The 19,836-nt window shown below is 44.7% G+C and overlaps 4 protein-coding genes across 5 annotated transcripts in view; 2 read left to right on the top strand and 2 right to left on the bottom strand.

Annotated features, from left to right (window-relative positions):
* Positions 1 to 59: 59 nt before the first annotated feature.
* Positions 60 to 1,098, bottom strand: LOC115760534 (dynein light chain 4, axonemal). The gene is made up of 3 exons (XM_030701912.1): positions 802 to 1,098; positions 650 to 733; positions 60 to 327 (listed from the first exon to the last, which is right to left on the bottom strand). Exons 1-3 carry the CDS (start codon positions 865 to 867, stop codon positions 163 to 165), a joined length of 315 nt encoding a protein of 104 aa, XP_030557772.1. The 5' UTR covers positions 868 to 1,098; the 3' UTR covers positions 60 to 162.
* A 653-nt stretch (positions 1,099 to 1,751) lies between these two features.
* LOC115760528 (small RNA 2'-O-methyltransferase) lies at positions 1,752 to 9,006 on the bottom strand. The gene is made up of 4 exons (XM_030701908.1): positions 8,704 to 9,006; positions 8,570 to 8,633; positions 2,601 to 2,770; positions 1,752 to 2,534 (listed from the first exon to the last, which is right to left on the bottom strand). Exons 1-4 carry the CDS (start codon positions 8,868 to 8,870, stop codon positions 1,784 to 1,786), a joined length of 1,152 nt encoding a protein of 383 aa, XP_030557768.1. The 5' UTR covers positions 8,871 to 9,006; the 3' UTR covers positions 1,752 to 1,783.
* Positions 2,810 to 8,632, top strand: LOC115760527 (glutamic acid-rich protein). 2 transcript variants are annotated; one of them, XM_030701906.1, is made up of 5 exons: positions 2,810 to 3,094; positions 3,997 to 4,660; positions 4,727 to 4,882; positions 4,944 to 7,039; positions 7,109 to 8,632. In XM_030701906.1, the coding sequence occupies exons 2-5, from the start codon at positions 4,225 to 4,227 to the stop codon at positions 7,709 to 7,711; spliced, it is 3,291 nt and encodes a 1,096-aa protein (XP_030557766.1). In that variant the 5' UTR covers positions 2,810 to 3,094; positions 3,997 to 4,224; the 3' UTR covers positions 7,712 to 8,632. The 2 variants fall into 2 exon arrangements, with proteins under 2 accessions (XP_030557766.1, XP_030557767.1); XM_030701907.1 differs by lacking the exon at positions 2,810 to 3,094 and adding an exon at positions 3,163 to 3,474.
* Positions 8,879 to 19,836, top strand: part of LOC115760530 — a 39,861-nt gene continuing 28,903 nt past the window's right edge. The window contains exon 1 of the mRNA XM_030701910.1: positions 8,879 to 9,013. Within this exon, the coding sequence (XP_030557770.1) occupies positions 8,897 to 9,013 (117 nt within the window). The 5' untranslated portion in view covers positions 8,879 to 8,896. The remainder of the gene's footprint in view (positions 9,014 to 19,836) is intronic.

Below are 19,836 nucleotides of genomic sequence, written 5' to 3' on the forward strand. Positions count from 1 at the left end.
TATTTTTACATGGCGCAACTTAATACATAACATTAACTACATGCTATATAGATATATAGATATATATGTTGTATAGGTAATACAAAAATTTTTATATTTTCTTTTAGTTTCGTTTTCGGTTTCTAGGTACGTCTGTTAGCTGTTTTGTTCGTTGGCGCCGCTTCAGGAGCATTTCCACAGCACAACGGCCAAGTTGCCGGCAAAGAATAGATAGAGTATATTCTCAGTCTCATAGGATACCTCAAAGCCAAAACCCTCGCCGACAACAACATGCCAATAGATGCCGAATTTCTTGTCCATTGTCTCCTTAATCGTTTTGGCAGCTAGCTGTGGCAAATATTCAAAGTTAATTATGGGTTTGATTCTCGAGCAGAATCGAAATATGTTCAAGACAACAAAACAGATCTGTCGTTTTGTTAAGGCGGAAAAGTAGGTCACCAAATTAGAAGATCATAGAGTTATATATTCTTGATAAACAACAATAGTTGAAACGATAGAGCTCCAATTGTTTGCTTGTGCTCAAATAAATCAGAGTTAGGATCGGATCACTATTGTTATATATCGCTCTTATAGGAACTGTCACATGAGAGCGCTGAGCCAAACAGTTTTCCACTTAGTTAACTAGTTTTCCATTAAGTTTTGCACTTACCTCATAATTTGAAGAGTATTTCTCGCACACACTGACGCTCAAGTCGATGACCTCCTGGCGCATATCGTCCTGCATGTCCGAGTGCTGTTTTGAGGGATTGCAATTATAGAGTATACGGCGTTTACTTAATGCTAAAGATTGTTGGCACCAACCTTGACCAGCGGATAGGTGTGCACGATTTTCTTGTCGCCCTCCTTGGCGCCCTCTTCATCGGCCATGTCGGTGAGCTGGGTGCAGCAAGTCTTACCAAGTTACCAGGCTATGTTCAGTGCACGGAACTGAACGTGCTACGTTTCCGTTGCCTAAATACGGCGGAGCTATATAAAGGACACGCGATGAACCCCGCACACACACACATACACACACATATACACGCTAGCTAGTAACTGGTAATGTTATAAAAATTGAGTTAAATTCCGATTTACATGTGACATAGAATTCAAGTTAGGTATTAGTCCAGGTAGGATTGATGGCTGGCATGAGAATGAATCTGAATTGTTGTTGTTTTTGTTATTGTCCCAGGCACCATGTGCGGGAAGGGAGGGGGCTGGGTAGTCGGAGCGGGCTGCGGGACAGCTGCTATGGCAATTTGTGTTGCCTGCCAGGAGCGCGATTCACTTGCAACTGACGACTCTGACGCCGACTCCATTAACTTTGCTCGGGCCAGGCAACCGCAAAAGCAGAGTCACGCCAGGGTATTAATGGGCTCTGTGTCTCGGTGTGTGCGTGTGTGTGTGTGTGTGTGTGTGTGTGTGTGTGTGTGTGTGTGTGTGTTTGTGTGTGTGTTTGTGTTTGTTGTGCTGCGTTTGCGCCAAGTCCACCCTCATTTTGCAAACAATTGCAATTTCCGTGCGGGTGCCAGCTAGACGGATGCCGGCGTCTCGTCATCTTGGCGGTCACCCCCCTTCCAACAAAAAAAAAAAAAGGAATTCAAGCCAAGCATCAAGCGCTTTAACATCTCGCCCGGGTGGTTGCTGGGTCAGGTTCGGTTTGGGGTGGCACGGACTGGCGTTAGGGAAAATTGAAAAGTTGACAAACAAATCCTCCCCCAGCAGAGAGTGTATGAACATTTGATTTATGTGCTGCTGCAGCAGTTAATACTATATTATTATTATTATTATTATTCTCATATAGTTATGTATCCCAGTTTTCCTCGTCTGCGCTGCAGACTGGCGCCGTTTGCTCGTGCTCCTCGAACAGATCCTGCTCCTGCTCCTCCTGCTCCTCCACCTCCTCCTCGATGAGCACGAAACCATTCTCGATTGGCTTTTTATGCTGCTCCAATAATTGATCCAATATTTGGCGCGTGGCGCCCAAATACTGAAGCCTGCCAAGCAGCTGGACAATGGACATTTTGTACATGCATTTGTCATTATCATAATAATCCTCGTCTTTTGTGCAGCGATACAGTTGGATTTCGACCTCCGCCCAGATTTTCTCCTCTTGCGTGCGATTGTCCTTGTTGAAGGGAAAATCAACGAGATGCAGGCGCTGATAGCCTGCGCCTCCACTGTCTGGGATGGGCTGGACTTTAAGTGGCTCCGGCAGTAGCATGCCCAGCATATCCTTTCGCACAAACAGGGCTATTTGGGAGACATAACCCACGGATTCGTCGCCTGGCGGCGGCTCACCGACGCCCAGCAAGGAGAACATGTAATTGGGATACTTTTCGGTGATGCCCAGGCACCAGGATTTGAACTCCTCGCGTGTCCACTCAAACTTGTGATCCAAGTGGCGAAAGCCATTGGGCAGCAGCGGATTGAAGCGTGTGAATATTATATTAAAGTCCGAATTGGGTGTGCTGAATATTACAATTTTGGGCTGCATAAAACCAAAGATATTAGCAGGAATCTTAGCCAGCACATCGTCATAAACGTGCTCTATGCTGCAAAACAAATATATTAATAGTAATAATAATAGTAGTAAATATTATGCCAGTCAGAGGACTTACAGTTCCAATGCGACGACGGCATCTGTGTCCCTTAATTCTTCAGCCGAGTCCGCCACGCTGCCATGCAGCACCTCAACACGCAATGGACCGAGGCGTTGTCTGAGAAAGTCGCAAACAAGTGGGTTGGTACGACATAAATTCCCTTTTAAAAGATTATGGTCGATGTCCACCTGTGATTAAAAACGATAAAAATTCAAATGAAAATTCAAATATTAACAGCCGGTTTTAATGCCAGCTCGTTTCACAACACAAGTGCAATTTGAACAGTCTGGCAGCGCTGTACACAACCAGAAACGAAACAAAATGGCGCAACAACATGGCAACGAAACATTGGCTTGTCACATTGAATGCGTGTGTGTGTGAGTGTTCCGAGCACGGGCAGCAGTGCACGAAGAATATGTAATTTGTTGTGAAAATCATTTGAGTATCGAAATAAATAGATTCAATTGCAAAATATAGTGAAAATGTGTAACTAAACAGACAAGCGCAACTGTGTAAGCAACAATTGCATGCCTGCAAAGCGTGCTGAGGGAAATTTTTTCTTGTACTGCATTCGAGGGAAAAGACAACGTGAAAACAAGAAGAAGAAAACTTGTAATACGTGAAAGAAATACATACTGAAAAGTGGCAATTGAAATTAACCAAACGAATAGCCAAACGGCATAGAAATTTGTGTGTCCAAACTAAATAGTTGGGCCTGCAGCACTAATATGTTTAAATAAAATGCTGCAAGCCAACGGTTGTGGCCTGTGCCGGCGCTCCAGCTAAATCAATATTCTTCCATGCAGCAGGAAGCCACGGTCTCCCTGTCCTCCTCTATGGCCGCTCGTTCGTGTCAGACAAGATTTCTTGTGTTTTTCACCGAGTGCTGAGTGTAAAATTCGCATTAATATATATATGTGTATATACCCATGCGTATATATTATATTTTGCAGTTTTAGCAATAGTGATTAATTGTCGGGGAATTATCAGAGATTTGTTAAATTATTTGTTTTGTTGTGTGTGCATAATTGTGACCAATACCAAGGCAAGCGCTGTTGGTGTGCGTGCGTATGCATGCACGCATATACGTATGTATGTATGCATATGCCCCGTGCCCATTATTTTGCCATTCCGCTTTAGCCGATAGCGTTCCATTCACATTGTGCCGGCGCAACGACGAAATTCAAAACAATAGAGCGTGAAACCTGAATTAGTGGTGGCAAAACATAAAAAATGTAAAAGAAAAAAAAAACATGCAAAATTAATCAGCAGCAGTTACAATAGGATTGTACTGTGTGTGTGTGTGTGCGCGTGTTTTGTTTGATTTATTTGGCATTTGTTTAGGCGTAAGCAGTTAAAATAAATCATAGCTGAAAATAAACTCATCAGCGCCACTCTTCTTCTTGCCACACAGCCACCACGAATGTCAACAGTAAAGAAAGCGTGGTATAAACAGACAAAAGGGAATACAGACAAAAACAAACAACAACTCACAAGAATTTCAAATTCAACGTTCCTTTATGCGCTCTGCGTTAACTTGAGACTGACAACTGTCAACCGACCGACCTGACCCGATCCGATCCACTGGGCATCGGAAATTGAAAGTTGGAGCGTTTTTCCAATCGAGTGCCGCCTGCTAAACATGGGCAAACGCATCGCTTCGGAACGCCAGCATCAAACGGAAACGAATAAAACACAAACACGGAAACGCAAGCGTCCAGCTGTTAAAGCCTCCCGGGTGGAGAAGTGCCAGCGCCTGAGCGCTGACAATAACAATTTTGATTGGCATGAAAACGATGACGAGGACTCCTCCTCATCCGGCTCGGCGAACGTAGCTCTGTTGCAAACACCACAGCCGCAGCCAGCGCCGCCAGGAGCACCACGTGCCCAGTGTCCGGTCAACTCGCGTGCATCATTGCTGTCCCTGGCCACATTTGCCAGCGGCGGCTTTAGCGATCACAACAATTCCAATGCAACCGAATCACCGCGCCCGGTTTACACACTGCGCCCGTCCGTAGTCAATGGCACCATCCTAAGGGATGTGCTCTCCAAGGCCTGGCGACTCGGACGACCCATAGGTAGACACCAACTATCTATATATATATTTATATATAATTTGTAATCTTGATAACAATTCCCTGCAGGCAAGGGCAACTTTGGCGAGATATTTCTTGCCTCGGATGACACTGTTTGCCCGGTTAGCTCGGAGAGCGCCAAATATGTGGTCAAAATAGAGCCACACTCGAACGGGCCGCTCTTCGTGGAGATACATTGTCTCATCAATACCAATCAGACGCAGCGTAAGTAGCACATAGCACACAGATATTCACTTCAATGGCCAATCCCAACGATTTATTGCAGAGATTACGAATGGCAACGAGGCGTGCAGCCTGGAGAAGCTGCCGCCAACAATTAGCCAGGGTCCGCCCACGGGCATTCCGAGCTACATAGCCTCGGGCACACACTACTTCGGGGATGGGCGTTATCGGTTTCTGGTGCTGCCGCGCTTTGATCGGGATCTGCATTCGCTGATCAAGAACACGCGAGTGGCGCAAAAATCTCTGCTGGTGCTGGCCATAAACGTCATCAATGTGCTGGAGCATCTGCATGACAAGGGCTATTGCCACAACGATATCAAGGCGCAGAACCTGATGATATCCAAGTGCAAGTACCTCAAGCGGCAGCCGGTGCAGCAGGGCGGCGGCAAGAGCAAGAGCTACGAGGAGCACTACGAGGAGAAGCAGCAGACGACGGATAGCGGCAACAGTTCCGAGCAGGAGACCAACGACGATGACTACTTCGCGAAGAACGACAAGTTTGCGCTAAAGCACATTGCGCCCATCAAAGAGGACCACGATGCCGAGGACGAGGACGAGGATGAGGACTTTGATGATGGTGCCACAACAAATAGCAACAATAGCAACAGCCTGGACCTGTACCAAACGCCAGTGAGCAACAAAAATAAGCGACGCGCACGCAATGCTCCCGTCGAGTTTAGCGGCTCGAATCCGATGCGTTCGTGTCGCCGCAACGATAGACGCAACTCCAGCTCCATGTACGAGGAGATGGTCAAGTCACATTATCTGCGACCGGCCAAGCGGGTCAGCTACTCGGAGCTCTTCAACGAGGATGGCTATCCGGTGAAAGCGGATGCCAACAGCGAACAGTCGCCGGAGAGTTCGGACAATGAGTCCGATGAGTTTGTGCCGCCGTGTGCCAGGCGTTCGGGCGGCGCCAGTGCAGCCAAGCAGCGCGTCTCACGCTCCTCCACCCGCGTCATCACCCGCCGCCAGGAGTCAAAGCAGCAGCAGCAGCAGCTAAAATCTGATGTCTCCGAACCCATACCCAAAGGCGTGTCACGAAGTAAGCGTGCCGCCACACAGTATCAGCTGGTGCAGGTGGAGGAGGAGCACATATTCCTGATTGACTTTGGTCTGGCCTCCAAGTATCAGGATCGCGGCGTGCACAGGCCCTTCATCATGGATCAGCGACGAGCGCACGATGGCACACTGGAGTTCACCTCGCGGGATGCACACTTGGGCGCGCATTCGCGTCGCAGCGATTTGGAATGCTTGGGCTATAATTTACTGTACTGGTCGGAGGGTTATCTGCCATGGAAGGATGTGGCCCAGCAGCAGCAGCAGGAGAAGGTGCATCGCGCCAAGGAGCTGTTCATGACCGATGTGTGCGAAATGCTGCGACAGTTCTATGGCAAACAGGTTCCTAAATACTTGGGCGAATTTCTGCAGCAGATCGGACAGCTCGCCTATCAGGAGCGGCCCAACTATGAGCGCTATCGCAGCATCTTCAAGCGCGAGTATCGCCGCCTCGGCTACGACTGCAGCCAGATGCAGTTGAGCAGCGATGAGATCTTGCGCACACGTGTCTCCTGCATCAAGGATGAGCTCGATGGCGGCGCCAAGTGTGACATATTCGAGCTGAACAATAAAATTGCATGCAATGTGATGCGCTCCGCGACGCTCAGCACACCATTCCAGGAGCACTCGCTAACGAATCGTGTCTCGCCCAAGAATCTGCGTTCCAAGTCCAACAAAAAGAATGCCAAGAAGAAGAAATTCTCGTGGGCGGAGGTGCTGTCACAGGATCCCGATCAAATAGCACGCGAGCGTGCTGTCAAAGAGTTTGAGCGTGAGGAGGTCATCTGCCCGCTGCAGTCGCGTCTGCCCAGGCGGTACGAGGGCAGGCCGACCTATGCGATATTGGCTGTGGAGCAGAGCAGACGGGACAAGGGGCTGTGCGTGCAGGAGCACAACAACGAAGAGGCAAGTGAAGCGGACAAATACGAGGCCGCGGAAGATAACGATGAGGATTATGAGGAGGAGGAGGAGGAGGAGGAAGAAGATGAGGAGCAGGAGGAGGAAGAAGAGGAGGAGGAGGAAGAAGAAGAGGTTGACATGGAAGAAGCAGAGCCAGAGGCAACAAGTGAAGACGAAGAGGTGAGTGCTAAGCTTTACATATAGAATAGCCAAAGATTTCATTCATGAATGTCCTTATATCATGCTTAGATGGATTATCAGCAGAGCGATGAAAGTGAAGGCACGACACAGTCGGAGGCAGTGCGCCGGGGCCGTGGGCGTCCGCGCAACAACAGTAAACTGATTCAGGTGCAGCAAGCGCAACAACAACAGCAGCTGGGAAAGGGCAAAGGCGCGACGCGCAAACGAACTGGCAAATTGAGAAACACAAATGGCCATAGTCAGCAGCAGGAGCAGGAGCAGCAGGATCACAGGGTGATTGTCACACCGTTAACAACAGTCGGGGGCAATAAACGTGGCTGCGCCACTCGCAAGGAGAACGCGACAATGGCGTCCGCCACTGGTGAATTGGAGCAGCAACATCATCATCATCATCATCATCATCATCACAACAATAACAACAACAACAAGCTAAAGTCCAGTCGATCAGTGGATCAGGATCCAACCAAACAGCGGCGCACCCGTCGCTGTCTATATAAGACTGAACCACACATACATGGCGAGCGGCAGCAGGATGTGGAGAACAACTATGCCACAAATATGCAGAATGTGTACAGCGTGTGGCAATACGATGATGAGAACAGCTACGGCAAGGGGCGCAATGTCAACTCGTCCAGGCAATGCCGCAAGTGATACGATAGTTAGATACCACAACCCCCTACCCTCCCCTCCCTCCCACAACAAAACAAATAATTAATAGCTGCTGCTAAATGGCAACAAATTAGTGGAGCCTGGCAAAACTACATAAATAACAGTAAATACAAATAACAGTTATGCTGCGTTTTCAAGTATTTTTTAGAAGTAAACTATACCCTAAGTGAAAGAGAGACACCAACAGAGAGAGAGAGAGAGAGAGAGAGAGAGAGAGCGAGCGCGAGAGCGCGAGGTGAATTAAGAATTATGATCAAAAGGCAGGAAAATTGTGTTGGTTAGGCCTTCATTGGATCAATGTCTATTCATCAAGTTGTTCCAGCACATTTTATACAGTGAAAAGCACAGAATGTTGTGTAATTTCTATTGTTCTTTCATTTTATACAACATTTTTAAGGACATATTAAGCAGAAATTGTTACAGTACAGACATATATATATATATATACACACATAGGAGAGATGAATGTGTAGGCACTGAGACAGGTGCACCGTTAGGTTATAAATTGGCCTTGATAGCAAATTATTGTTTAATTTTAATTTTATTTGAAAGTTTTTAAGTTACGCTCGCTTTAAGTCGCACCCGAATATTACATAAATGATAATCCCCTCAAAAAAAAAAGGAATAAAAAGTATTTAACTAGATGAAGGTTATTATTGCATAAAACATAATTATTAAGTTTAAGCTAGGATATAAACTGCGTATATAAATAAAATACCTAGAAACTGTATGTCTTTAAAAATTACCCATATAAGCTAACTGTTTAATTTCCCCATATCGATTACGTTACAAATAATAACTCATTTATAGGGAAATGGCGCTCTTAATCGCATTACAAACCTGCAGAATATGTTCGATAGTTTCGATGCGTCGCATTAACTGGAAGAGTCGCATCTCAGCACAGCTGAAGGAAAAAACAGATAAAAAACGTGATAAATGTAATTAAAACAACTAAAGTGAACAATAATACACACCCGAATTCAGTGACCTTTTTGATTTCGTGTACCCAGCGCGCATCCTCTAATATTTGAATTGTAGCACAATATCGCTGCTCGTACACCGGCGGATCGAAGTTAATTCCCGTTTCAGTGAGTTTCGTCAGTGTATTAAATCCACCACAAGGCAGTGTGTAGTGAAACATTATGAATTGTGAAGATTACATGCAATATGGTCTTGGGAATACACTCGAATTGTTTACATCTGTTTTTGTCAGCTTCAGTGCGACCGCGAGCAGTATATGGTAAAAATTCCAAGAAAGCCGAACACGAGCGGGGACAACTTAAGGTGAGTAGACGATTGCGTGCAGCCAACTTAGTGCGTCTGTTTATAGCGCTAAGCCCAAACCTTACGTTTTTTTTTCGTTACGTTGCGCATTTTGCGCGCTTTCGACTCATTTTGCGTTTTGCGTTATCGAACATATCGCACCATTTCGATAAAAAGAGCGCCATTTTTTTGTAATTTTCTTAAGCTCATCATCAAGTGCAAAATGTCTAGCGGAAATGTTTTAAAACGTAATAACTTTTATTTAACTGGTGAATACTTCCACGAATAGCTCCTTCTCGTTAAGACTGTGGCGAATCGTTAAGACTTTGACTTGAAAAGTTCAAATGTGCAGCGTTGTGCATAAAATCTATGTTTTGTTTTGTGGCCACTTTTTGGTGCCCTTCGGCAAACAAGTAGCCGCAGCTGGTCAAGCAGGACCCTTTTTGGTCTGCCGCCCAAAGCAAAAATAAAGAAAACCAAACCAAAGCCCAAACATTACGTTTGACCCTCATTACGTTTGATATTTTCGTAACACATTAAGGACAACCCGTGCTGGACGGCAGCAAGTTAGTTGTTAACTTTGTTGTTGCTGCGCCTCAAACTCATTTGGCTTGCGCCCTGTAAAAGCAAGAACAACAAACGGACTACAAGAAATAAAGTAAAGTAAACATTTAAGCGGTCTGTGGGTAAAACCAAAAAGAAAATAATCATAAGAGCCGAAACGAAACGAGTTTGTAAAAAGATTCGCTTTTCGTTTTTGTTTTCGTTTTTTTGTTGTTTGTTTTCTTTATGGCAATAATATAATTTGGTACAAACGGTTTCCCGTTTCATTTGTTTTGGCCCTGTTGTTGTTGTTGTTGTAGTTTTTTTTATGGGAAAAGCATTTAGGGGCGCTAACTTGGCCTCATTGAATTTGGGCCCAAAAAGTTGAATGAAATGTTTTCGTTGTTTTTTTTATATACACGCAACTTTTGTATAATGAGCAAGATATCAAATAGAAACTTACACTCGCTGTCTCTCTCTTTCTCTCTCTCTCGCCCACTCACGCTATCTTGGTCTCTCTTTCTCTGTGTGTAATCGTTAGAAACTTGCCAATGTGCCGTTATGTGCACGCACACGCACCCAGGTAAACAAATTTGTTGAGACGACAATTTCCAAACAAGAAGCAGCAGCTGGAGCGGGAGCGGGAGCAGGATTAGGAGCAGCAGCATGCGTAAGTGCTGGCCAGACCAGGCCAGGCCAGGTAAGCAGAATATGAAAAATACATTGGACTAAGGATAAAAGAAAATTATGCAAAAATAAACACAGCGGCAAAGTGTGGACAAAAAGGCGCATGCAGCAGCACGAAAGTAAAAGAAAGAAGTGCGATAAAAACAACGTTTGCTCTCGCACTCTCTCTCTCTCTCTCTCTCTCTCTCTCTCTCTCTCTCTGTACTGCTTAAGTCTGTTCTGTTTTCAAGGTGATTATCCTTAAGACCCACAAACACAGCAAAAGTAGTGGTGTGTATGGGTTGTTGGGGAGGGGTCGGGCGAGGCATAAAGTGGAACAACTTCGTCTGACTGAAGACAAAGTTTTTCAAAGATGGAAGACATGCCAGGCGTCTGTCTGGCTGTCGTGTGTTGAGCTACAGTTGTCGTTGCTGCTGCTGCTGCTTCTTCTTCTAGCCCCATCTCTTGTTTTTTCTTCTTTGTGGCAGGTATGAAATCCAAGCGTTAATATTTTTTTTTAGCTGCGCAGCAAATTTGTAAATTTGTTGCCTGCCGCTACTTTTTTTGTTGTTGTTGTCGCGCGGCAATGAAACGCGGATAAAGCATTTTACGTGCAGACGCCGCTGGCAGCTGTTGGTGGGTTTGCCGTTGGTTTGGTGGCTTGGCGGTGTGGTGGGCTGCTGCTGTGGTGTGGTGAATTGCGCTGTCTTCGTCGCTGATTTCGCATAAATTATGCAGGCGACGGGGCAGCGCACAACACGGGCATCGCTTACAAGCCGACGGTTAAGTGCGATGTGCGATGTGCGATGTGCGACATGCTTTATGCAGGCGCCACCCAAAACGTAGACTTCATTGTGCTGCCCAACAAATTACAAATGTGCTGGGCTGTTTTTTTTTTGCCCAGCAGAAACAAGGACCAGCCATCATCATCATCATCATCATCAGCAGCAGGAGCAGCACGCTGCCGCAGCGCGCTCATCCAGCTAGAGGGCACACGCACTTGGGACACATTTGTGTGCTCTAATTTTTACATCAGCTGTGTGCTTGGAAGCTGTTCGGTCAGCGAGTGGTGGGTAGGGGGTAGGGGGTGGCGGTTTGCCGTTTAAAAGGTCGCCCGAAAAACCACACAAAAGACATTTGAATTTGAAACATGGAACGAAATCAGTTTGGTAAACTGGGCAACTTAATGAATTCGTTTGTGTGTGTGTGTGTGTGATTGTGAATGTTTGTGTACGTGTGTGTTGAAGTTTTGCTTTTAAGCAGGCTTTTGTTCAAATGAATATAAAAACAAAATAATATTAAAAAAGGTGGTTTTCAAATAAAAACCAAACTCGAGCCAAGTGCATTTGACTGGAAGACCGCAAAACCAATTCATCAGCTCTCACAAAAGCCGTCAGCCGCAAAACACTATAAAAAAATATAACTAAAATAGCTCTGGTGGGAAGTGCTCGACGAGCAAATACCCTGAACTCAAGCTTGTGCTACGAACATTCTCGCTTTTTTGCCTAACATACACAAGAGGAGACACATATACAAACACACGCACACACACACATATAAGCACGCAAGCTGCTTGCTGCGCAGTTTACGCTGCGCTTGTGCTTCTTCTTCCAGACTTACACTGTAAGAAATGCATTATTGATTAACTTTCACTTGCGAGCTTTGTGAAATTTTCAGTGCAACAAATATACCTGAAAAAATGTGTGTGTTTTCTTTTTTCGGAAGGAACGACAGAAGGACTCCAAAATGCAAAGTATTGTTTGGGCTAGTGACTCTCAAACTGTAAAAACAATGCAGAGACTTCCAAAATTTCTCGTTAAGCATAGACTTTTACGTGTTTTGTGGTTTTTGGGCAAGGCTAGATCTTCGTTGGAGGTCAGTTTGTGGACTTGGTGAGAAATATACCCCATTAGACTTTGTGAATAGGGTAGAACAACATTTGAGCAAATGAAATAACATTCATGTTGGCCCCGCTCATACGCACCACATGCCACATACAATTGGTTAGGCGAAGAGTTTGTGTCGGCTTGTAGCTGCGGTGGGTGGTGCGGGGCTTACGGTGGGTAAGTCGTGGTGGGGTGGTGGGGTGGGGGGTAAAGGCCATAAAGCAATGGCAAACGTTGCCACAAGAGTGCAGCACCAGCAGCAGCAGGAACTGAACTCGGCAACAAGTTGGCCAACGTTAGCTGCTATTGCGCCCCTTCTCACATATTGCTGTGGCAACATGCTGTTGCCCCTGCCACACTCGAGACGATGCGGCGTGTAGCACATGTTTTGATAGCTTCGCAATTGCAGGAACTCGACTGAATTGTGGCAACGTGCAGAGAACATAAACATTCACGTTGTTTGCCTACACTTCGGGTGTGGCGCGACCGCACATGGAAATCAAATGAAAGCTGCGCTCCTCTGCCCCAGGCGGCAAGGAGATGGGGCTGGCAAGCACCCAAGGGCAACAGACTGACACCAATGATGCCCCACACAGCGCATCCCACGTTGATGCTGCCATAAATATGCAATTTTATGTGACTACCTTGAAATGGCAAAAGTTGCGCCCAACAAAAGGTCACCGGAGCCAGTTAAACTGTGCGTCCAGAAGATGAGCTCGCAATTTTATTTCGCATTTAATTACTTCTCATTTGCCATTATTTTTATTTCAACATTTGCGCTAATTTTACGCGCTGTGTGCATTAAAAACACTTGCAAAGGGTATCAAAATGAGCGAATCTATGAATTGGACACAATTCGTCGATTTTGCTAGCCAAATTTTCTTGGGATTTTCAAGGGTTTGGGCATTTAATCTGCAGCTGCGCAAAGTTTATCATTTGTTTCTAATATTTTGACAATTTTCTGAGTAACAAGCTCAGCTTTGGGTATTTTTGCCTGGGCTCTGCTTGTGACAAGTTTAATCGGCAGCTTACAGTCCATGTTCGAGCATAAAATAATCATTTATATCAACTTATTGTGCCGTGTCATCTATAACAATGAGCTGTACGATTTGCTCGAATAACTTTTGTTTGCTGTTTCCGCTCAACAACAACAACAACAACAGCAACAATTGGCACATTTGTTGTTTCAGCTGTGTTTATTGGTAATTTGTTGCGGTTGTGTTATTTTGTAGAACATTTTTGGGCAGTCCCAAAAACACCTCTATTGCTTGGGTAGCGGGGAAAGGTTGGCTGGGTTTTGGTATTCGTGTCCGGGCAGGCGGCATTTCGTGTTTGTTTAGCCATAGTTATGTAAATGACACGCCCCCTGCCAACCCACCCCCTGGCTAACATCCCGGCGCCAGCTGCCGAAATGTTTTGCATGCTTTTAATAACTTTACAGACACACACACGCACACACACACACAACAATAGACTCAACCTGCCCCATGCTGGGGCATGAGCTTACATGTCCTTCTCCACACAAACACACACAACAACAACATGCACGCACACACACACACCCAGCTGAATTAAAATGAAGAAACGCCTGCTCTAAGCACCTTGTCCTGCCTTGGCCTATTCAGCTTGGCCGCAAAGCTCTCAACTGGCTAAAAGCTGAGCTGAACTAAAAGCTGGCGAGGATTACGTCCAGGCAGAGTCATATGAAGCTGTTGTTAATGCTGCCGTTGTTGCTGCTGCCTTTGTTGCTGGTGATTTGCATTAAAAACTTTTCAAAATGAAATCAAAAGATAATTAAATCATTTTGACGTCAACATTTCTGAGCTGACGTTAACTTACGACACGCACAAAGATTAGCCGTATGGGCGTGGCAACACACCTGCTGTCGTTGCCGTCGTTGTTGCTGCTGTGCAGCTCATAACATTTCTAAGGAAACCAGCTTTGAATAAAATTTCGGCTCACATCGAGACGCACTTAATTAAAACAGTTGCTGTTGTTGTTGCTGCTGCTGTTGCTGCTGCTGTTGTTGGGTGTCCCTTTTCGGTCTGATGTGGCACATGTCTGTGCAAAACCAATTACAAAAGTTGCCCCGAAAAATCGTAGACAACGCAACCGTGGACGACTGGCTGCCACCGATGCAAAACACGTATACGTCATGTAGGACACAGCGACAGCGCATAAGTCGACCAATTAGAGGTGTTTTTCTGTCTGTGCTTCAAGCCAGAAGCAACAGCAACAAAGGCAATAACAACAACAACTGTTGCTATAACAGCAGCAGCAACAACAGAAACAACAGCCAGAGAAACCACAACAGCAGATGCAGCAACAACAACAGTTGCAGGAATATCAGCAACAACAGCAGCAATTGCAAGAACCACAGCAGCAACAACAACTGCAACAACAAGCGCAGTAACAGCAACAACAATTGCAGCTAAAACAGCAACTGCAAAAGCAATAGCAACAAATACTTCGACAAAAGCAACAACAACAACAGCAATAACAATTGTAACAATAACTGTAACAACAGAAGCAACATCAGCAGCTGCAACGACAACAATAACAATAACAGCAACAGTCACAGCAACAATCACAGCAGCAATAGCAATAGCAGCAACAACAATTGCAGCTACAACAGCAATAGCAGAAGCAGCAGCAACAACAATAGCAACTACAACAGCAGCAGCAGCAGCAAAAACAACAATTGCAATAACAAGTGCAACAATAACTGCAACACCAGAAATAACAGTAGCAGCAGCAACAGAAAAAACAGCGGCAACAACAACAACAGCAGCAGCAACATCAGCTGCATCAACAACAGCAATATCAGCAGCAACAACAACAGCAACAACAGAAGCAGCAACAGCAGCAACATCAGCAACAGCTGCAACAACAACAGCAAAAGCCGCAGCAACAACAACAACAACAACAACAACAGCAACAGCAGCAACGACAACAGCAACAACAACAGCAGCAACATTATCAGCTGCAATAACAGAAACAATCACAGCAGAAACAACTGCAACAACAACAACAACAGCAACAGCAGCGACATATGCAGCTGTCCGTCGTGTCAGACAAACAAAAACAAGACAGACACCGGAATAGAAGATACACGAATGGGTGCATGGACTGACAGACAGTTAAAAGAGCAGACAGACGGGCAGATGGGCAGGAGCAGGAATAAAGTGCAGCCATGTCGCTAGTCAGAATGTGGGACAACAAGACACACACACTCACACACCCACGCACACTACGTGCCTGGTTATGCTTGTGCCAGATTTATAGCCTAGTTTGGGCCGCTTAGAGGTTGGCTCGGAACTGCATTGCGGCGACTGGAATGCAGCGTTAACCAGGCCGAAATGAAGCAATCAACATGTTTGCCTAGTTGTTTTAGCCTGTTGCGGCAGCAACCACATAAACTGCTAATCAATGCGTAGCCAGCCGTTGGCGCCGAGGCTCCAAAGTTAATTGCTTAAACTGACAGCTTGGCTGCCAGACGAGGCGCATTGAGGCGAATGCGTGAAAGCGTCGCCCCAAAGGGGGGGGGGGGGGGGGGCAGGGGAGGTGGGAATGGTGTGTGTTACGTGGAATGTTGTGTGTTAGGCCTAGACCAGGCCACGTCGTGCCGAGCCGAGCTGAGCTGAGTCGAATGCCTTTGGGGCCTGTAATCAGCGAACAGACGTTGGGCGCACGGCTGAATGAGCTCAGGAGCCGAGTCAAGGCAGGGCCCAAGCATCCGGGTTAGGACTGAAATAATTCATTTGTTGCTCGCCTTAATTGGAAAACTTTGTTGTGTCTGTATGTGTGCGTGTGTGTGTGACAAAATATGGCCATTTATTGCAGATTTTATTGAACATTTTGCGCAATTTCCGCAATTATTTGCGTCAAACAAACAAAACATGCGCAGCCCCCTATGAAAATAATGTGAATTGCCAAATAATATTCACATGCCAATGGGCATGCAGTTATCTGAATATGAATATGATTGTGAATATGAATATTCATATTCAGTTGAATGCCACAGAGAGCTCGTATACATTTTTGCATAATTATTTGAATAGCTTAGTTATCGTTAGGAAAATCCCTAATTTATATTCAAATGAGCTCACATTTGGCTTTTTGTGTAGTTGGCGAGTTTTAATACTAATTAAAATAAGTGCAGCTTTTCTGCTTTTGATGGCATTTCAAAATAATTATGGGATGTGATAGAGAGGCAAATACTGCGCCAGGTTTGCTAAGGTGAGATGGTTTTGGCCAGAAAGACAGAGAGACAGACAGAGAGACTTTTCTATATGGCATTTACTTTATTTTATTAAAAAGGTCTTCTTCAATGCTTTACACTTTTTTTGACAACATTCTTTGTCAGACTATTAAATTCGTTTTTTTCTCTAGACATCTTTGCCCAGCTTCTTGCCCAAGCTTAACGAGCTCCTCCTCTTCCATTCAAATTGAACTGCCATGAAATTGATAGGGTATTCAATTGTTAGCAAGTCCTTTTTCTGTTTGATTTGTTATTGCAAATGCCCTGCAAATAGAGCATTGCCCAGCTGTTTGTTTTCTGCTTCTAATTTGTTATCTGTGGCCATGCAGCGGCATTCTGTTAGTAGATTAAATCGGATTTATATAAATGTTCGAAAATAAATTAAAATATGAAGTGAGGGCTGCATGTGAATGTTGATAAAATGTGTGTACTGGAGCTTTGACTGGGGCTTGGGTTGGTAATTGGTCTCGGACTGGGGCTAGGGTAGGGGCTCGGGCTGAGGCTTGGATTGGAGCTTGCTTGGCAATTCAATCACATAATGGCGCACTCAAAATTATTCGCCTTTTTTTTCTGAAATTTGCAGTTCAAGTTTTGTGCCAGCCATGGCCATTATGCAAATGCTGTTGCTGCCTTTGTTGTTGCTGCTGTTGTTGTTGCTGCTGTTGTTGTTGCTGCCTCTGACAGCATGGAACTTAATCAGCATGCATCGAATTTGATGCAAAGTGCGGACAAACGAACGCTGCTTCCGTGTGTGTGTGTGTGTGTGTTTGCAGGTCAACAGCAGCTGCTGGCTGAGAGGCAGCCTATGCAAGCAAGACCTCATTTGAATTGCATTTGCCTGTGCACAATGCGAAAAGTGTGCGCTTATCAGACAGCGGCCAGATGAATGTTGACATTGTACGTCCGTCTATCCGTCCGTGCGATTGCCCGTTGTCCGGCTGTCTGTGTGAATAGCATAATGGCCGAGTATTTTCCAGCACGTCCGCCCGCCTGTCCGTCTGCCTGTCCGTCTGTTTGCTTGCAACTAAGTGCATTTTGCTCTGATTAGCAAAATGCGCCTGTTGCAGGCTGCATTAAGTGGCATCAGCTGGCATCGGCTGGCATTAAGATGCAACCGATTGAACTGAATGGGGATAAATCCTGCATTATTCAACGACCTGGGCCTGGGCATTGCAAATGAGTTGGCCGAGAGCCAAGCACACTACATCTAGGTGTCAGTTCCATGCCCAATGCCCAAAATTCAATATACAAGAACCGGGCAGCCCATGCCCCAAAAAACCAAAACAGCTATGCTTTAGAGCGCATGAGCTGGCCCACATGAGCGCCATGGGCGAGCTTGTGCTGCGCCAGAGTTGGGCGCGTGTCGTGCCTTTAATTTCTATAGGGACACGAGCGAGCACGAAATGTTGTTTGAAAGTTCAGCTAAAGTAAAGGATATTAAGAGAAAGACTGTTATCGAAAGCAAGAAAAATCTTTCAAACATGTTATCGAAAAATCGAACTTGTTATCGAAAGCAAGCGACACGCGCTCATCTCTAGTCGATTCACTCAATTTGTCTGCCAGCAATTTAAGAGCAGAATCATGTACTAGTTGCCCGCCTCCCGCCGCCTCCCGCCGCCCCCCGCAAGCTGCCCCACTGGCCAACTTCCACCAAACTTGGCCCAAAATAATTGCTCGACATTCGAATCAGATTTTAACGAAGCGCATCGAATCCCAATCCAATTGGAAATGTGATACAGAACACAAAACTCGTTATGCCATTGAAATTTCCATTTGCCATTGTCTGGCATTTTATTATTATTATGGACTTATCGCATTTGCATGAGTTTTGCGGGGAAAATTGTGTTCATTAAATGCACAAAATGTTATGCATAGATTTGTAGCTGAATGCAGATTAATGCAATTTTCGACTAAACACACATTTAAATTGAAATATTGTGTGGCCAAAGTTAATTTCAATGTTAAACAAACCGCAACTCATAGGCAAACGAGTAAAAGCCCAGCCACAACAACAACGACAACAACAACAACTAGTTGGCAACAGCAGATGGCCAACGACATTTCAACTTTAAACGAACCGGAAATGCGAGCCCACAACGGCATCATTAATCATGACTAGCAACAGCAACCAGCTCATAAAGGACTCTAACTTCCGCTCCAGCCGCTTGCCCCTTGCCTGCAAGCATTGGCCGTGTCCATGTCCAATTCGCTTTCGGTTTCAGTTACAATGTTGACTTTACTTAACGGGCGGCCAACGTTCTTGTTCTTTCAGTTTTTCACTTTTGTGTTTTTTTATTCCCCCCTTTTTTTTCATACTCTAAGATTAGCTGCAGCCTTTAAATACGTTTAGAGTAAAACGTTTTTCTGTTTAGAATTTAAAGTGTCAAAAGTAGAACATGACTTTTTGTTTTTAAATATTTTTCAATAAGTAGGAATAGTTTTTGATTTCTAATTGAATATTTCATAAGTAACCTTTAGGCTTCAGACAAGTATATAATATTTTTTCTCAAGATTTGCGAAATATGAGAACAAAATTCATATATTTCTCTATACGCATTAAACTTTTTTCAATGATTTTTGAATTGATAATTTTACTCGAAGTTTAAGAAAATTCAGAACAAAGTAATTTTGTTGTTTTCTATAATTTTCTAGATGCTTGTTTTCCTATGATTTTGCAATTATTAATTTTATTCGTAGCTTAAGAAATTTAAGAGCCAAGTTCTTGTTTCTTCTCTGCTTTTTCATATTAAGTATACGCTCCGTGGTTTTTTTTTTTATTTAATAATTATTTTATGCGATGCTTGAGAATTTTTGGAACACAATTCATGCTTTTTATTCCCACTTCTTTATTAAGTATACGCTCTGTGCCCGTTTTTACTATTATTTCTAATATTAAGTATACGCTGCATATTCCAAATACACGCCTATTTCGCAGTTGCTCTAGATTAGCAAATTGGGCTTTATTTATTTAGGGTCCACGAATACGATATAATATTGCTGCAATTAGTTTTTCCTCTTTCTATCGCTAGGCAGACAATTTGGCGATACCAGGGCAGAGCGATATCTTGGCCAGCTGAACGATGCTCAAATTTAATTACAATTTGGCCAACTTATTTACAATATCCACAGTTTTGTTTACAATCTCTTTGGCAAATGAAGCCAAACAAAGGGTAACTGAAGGGTAACTCGGATTCGTTTAGCCTTAACCCTCTGGCACTAACTTTTCGTGCTTATGTTTTTTCTCTTTGTGCAGCGTATTAAATTTTAATGCCGCACGAAAGGACTAGGTCGTCTACCTAGCGACCAGTCCAGTCCAATTCGGTTAATAGCATTTTCTGTGACTTTTTACTGCCGAAAAACCGAAACAGAAAGTTGACCCAAACTTTAGTGCGGCCTGACACTGGCCAACAAAATTTACGCTATGCGCCAAAAGCCAAAAAGTGTTTTTGTTTTATTTTTTTGGTCGCGTGGCAAGTTAATTGGATGTT

The sequence above is a fragment of the Drosophila novamexicana genome, unplaced genomic scaffold (assembly GCF_003285875.2).
Source record: "Drosophila novamexicana strain 15010-1031.04,08,12 unplaced genomic scaffold, DnovRS2.1 tig00000462-arrow-pilon, whole genome shotgun sequence".
In the NCBI taxonomy this organism is placed as follows: Eukaryota; Metazoa; Arthropoda; class Insecta; order Diptera; family Drosophilidae; genus Drosophila; species Drosophila novamexicana.

Bases quoted from the DNA above. Each gene is read 5' to 3' on its own strand.
- LOC115760534 (XM_030701912.1), bottom strand. From the start codon at position 867: ATGGCCGATGAAGAGGGCGCCAAGGAGGGCGACAAGAAAATCGTGCAC. The intron at 734-801 runs GTTGGTGCCAAC...CCCTCAAAACAG, and splicing joins ACACCTATCCGCTGGTCAAG to CACTCGGACATGCAGGACGA. The intron at 328-649 runs GTAAGTGCAAAA...TATTTGCCACAG, and splicing joins AATACTCTTCAAATTATGAG to CTAGCTGCCAAAACGATTAA.
- LOC115760527 (XM_030701906.1), top strand. From the start codon at position 4,225: ATGGGCAAACGCATCGCTTCGGAACGCCAGCATCAAACGGAAACGAAT. The intron at 4,661-4,726 runs GTAGACACCAAC...AATTCCCTGCAG, and splicing joins GCGACTCGGACGACCCATAG to GCAAGGGCAACTTTGGCGAG. The intron at 7,040-7,108 runs GTGAGTGCTAAG...TATCATGCTTAG, and splicing joins CAACAAGTGAAGACGAAGAG to ATGGATTATCAGCAGAGCGA.
- LOC115760528 (XM_030701908.1), bottom strand. From the start codon at position 8,870: ATGTTTCACTACACACTGCCTTGTGGTGGATTTAATACACTGACGAAA. The intron at 8,634-8,703 runs GTGTGTATTATT...TTTTTCCTTCAG, and splicing joins AAAAAGGTCACTGAATTCGG to CTGTGCTGAGATGCGACTCT. The intron at 2,535-2,600 runs GTAAGTCCTCTG...TTTGTTTTGCAG, and splicing joins GCCGTCGTCGCATTGGAACT to CATAGAGCACGTTTATGACG.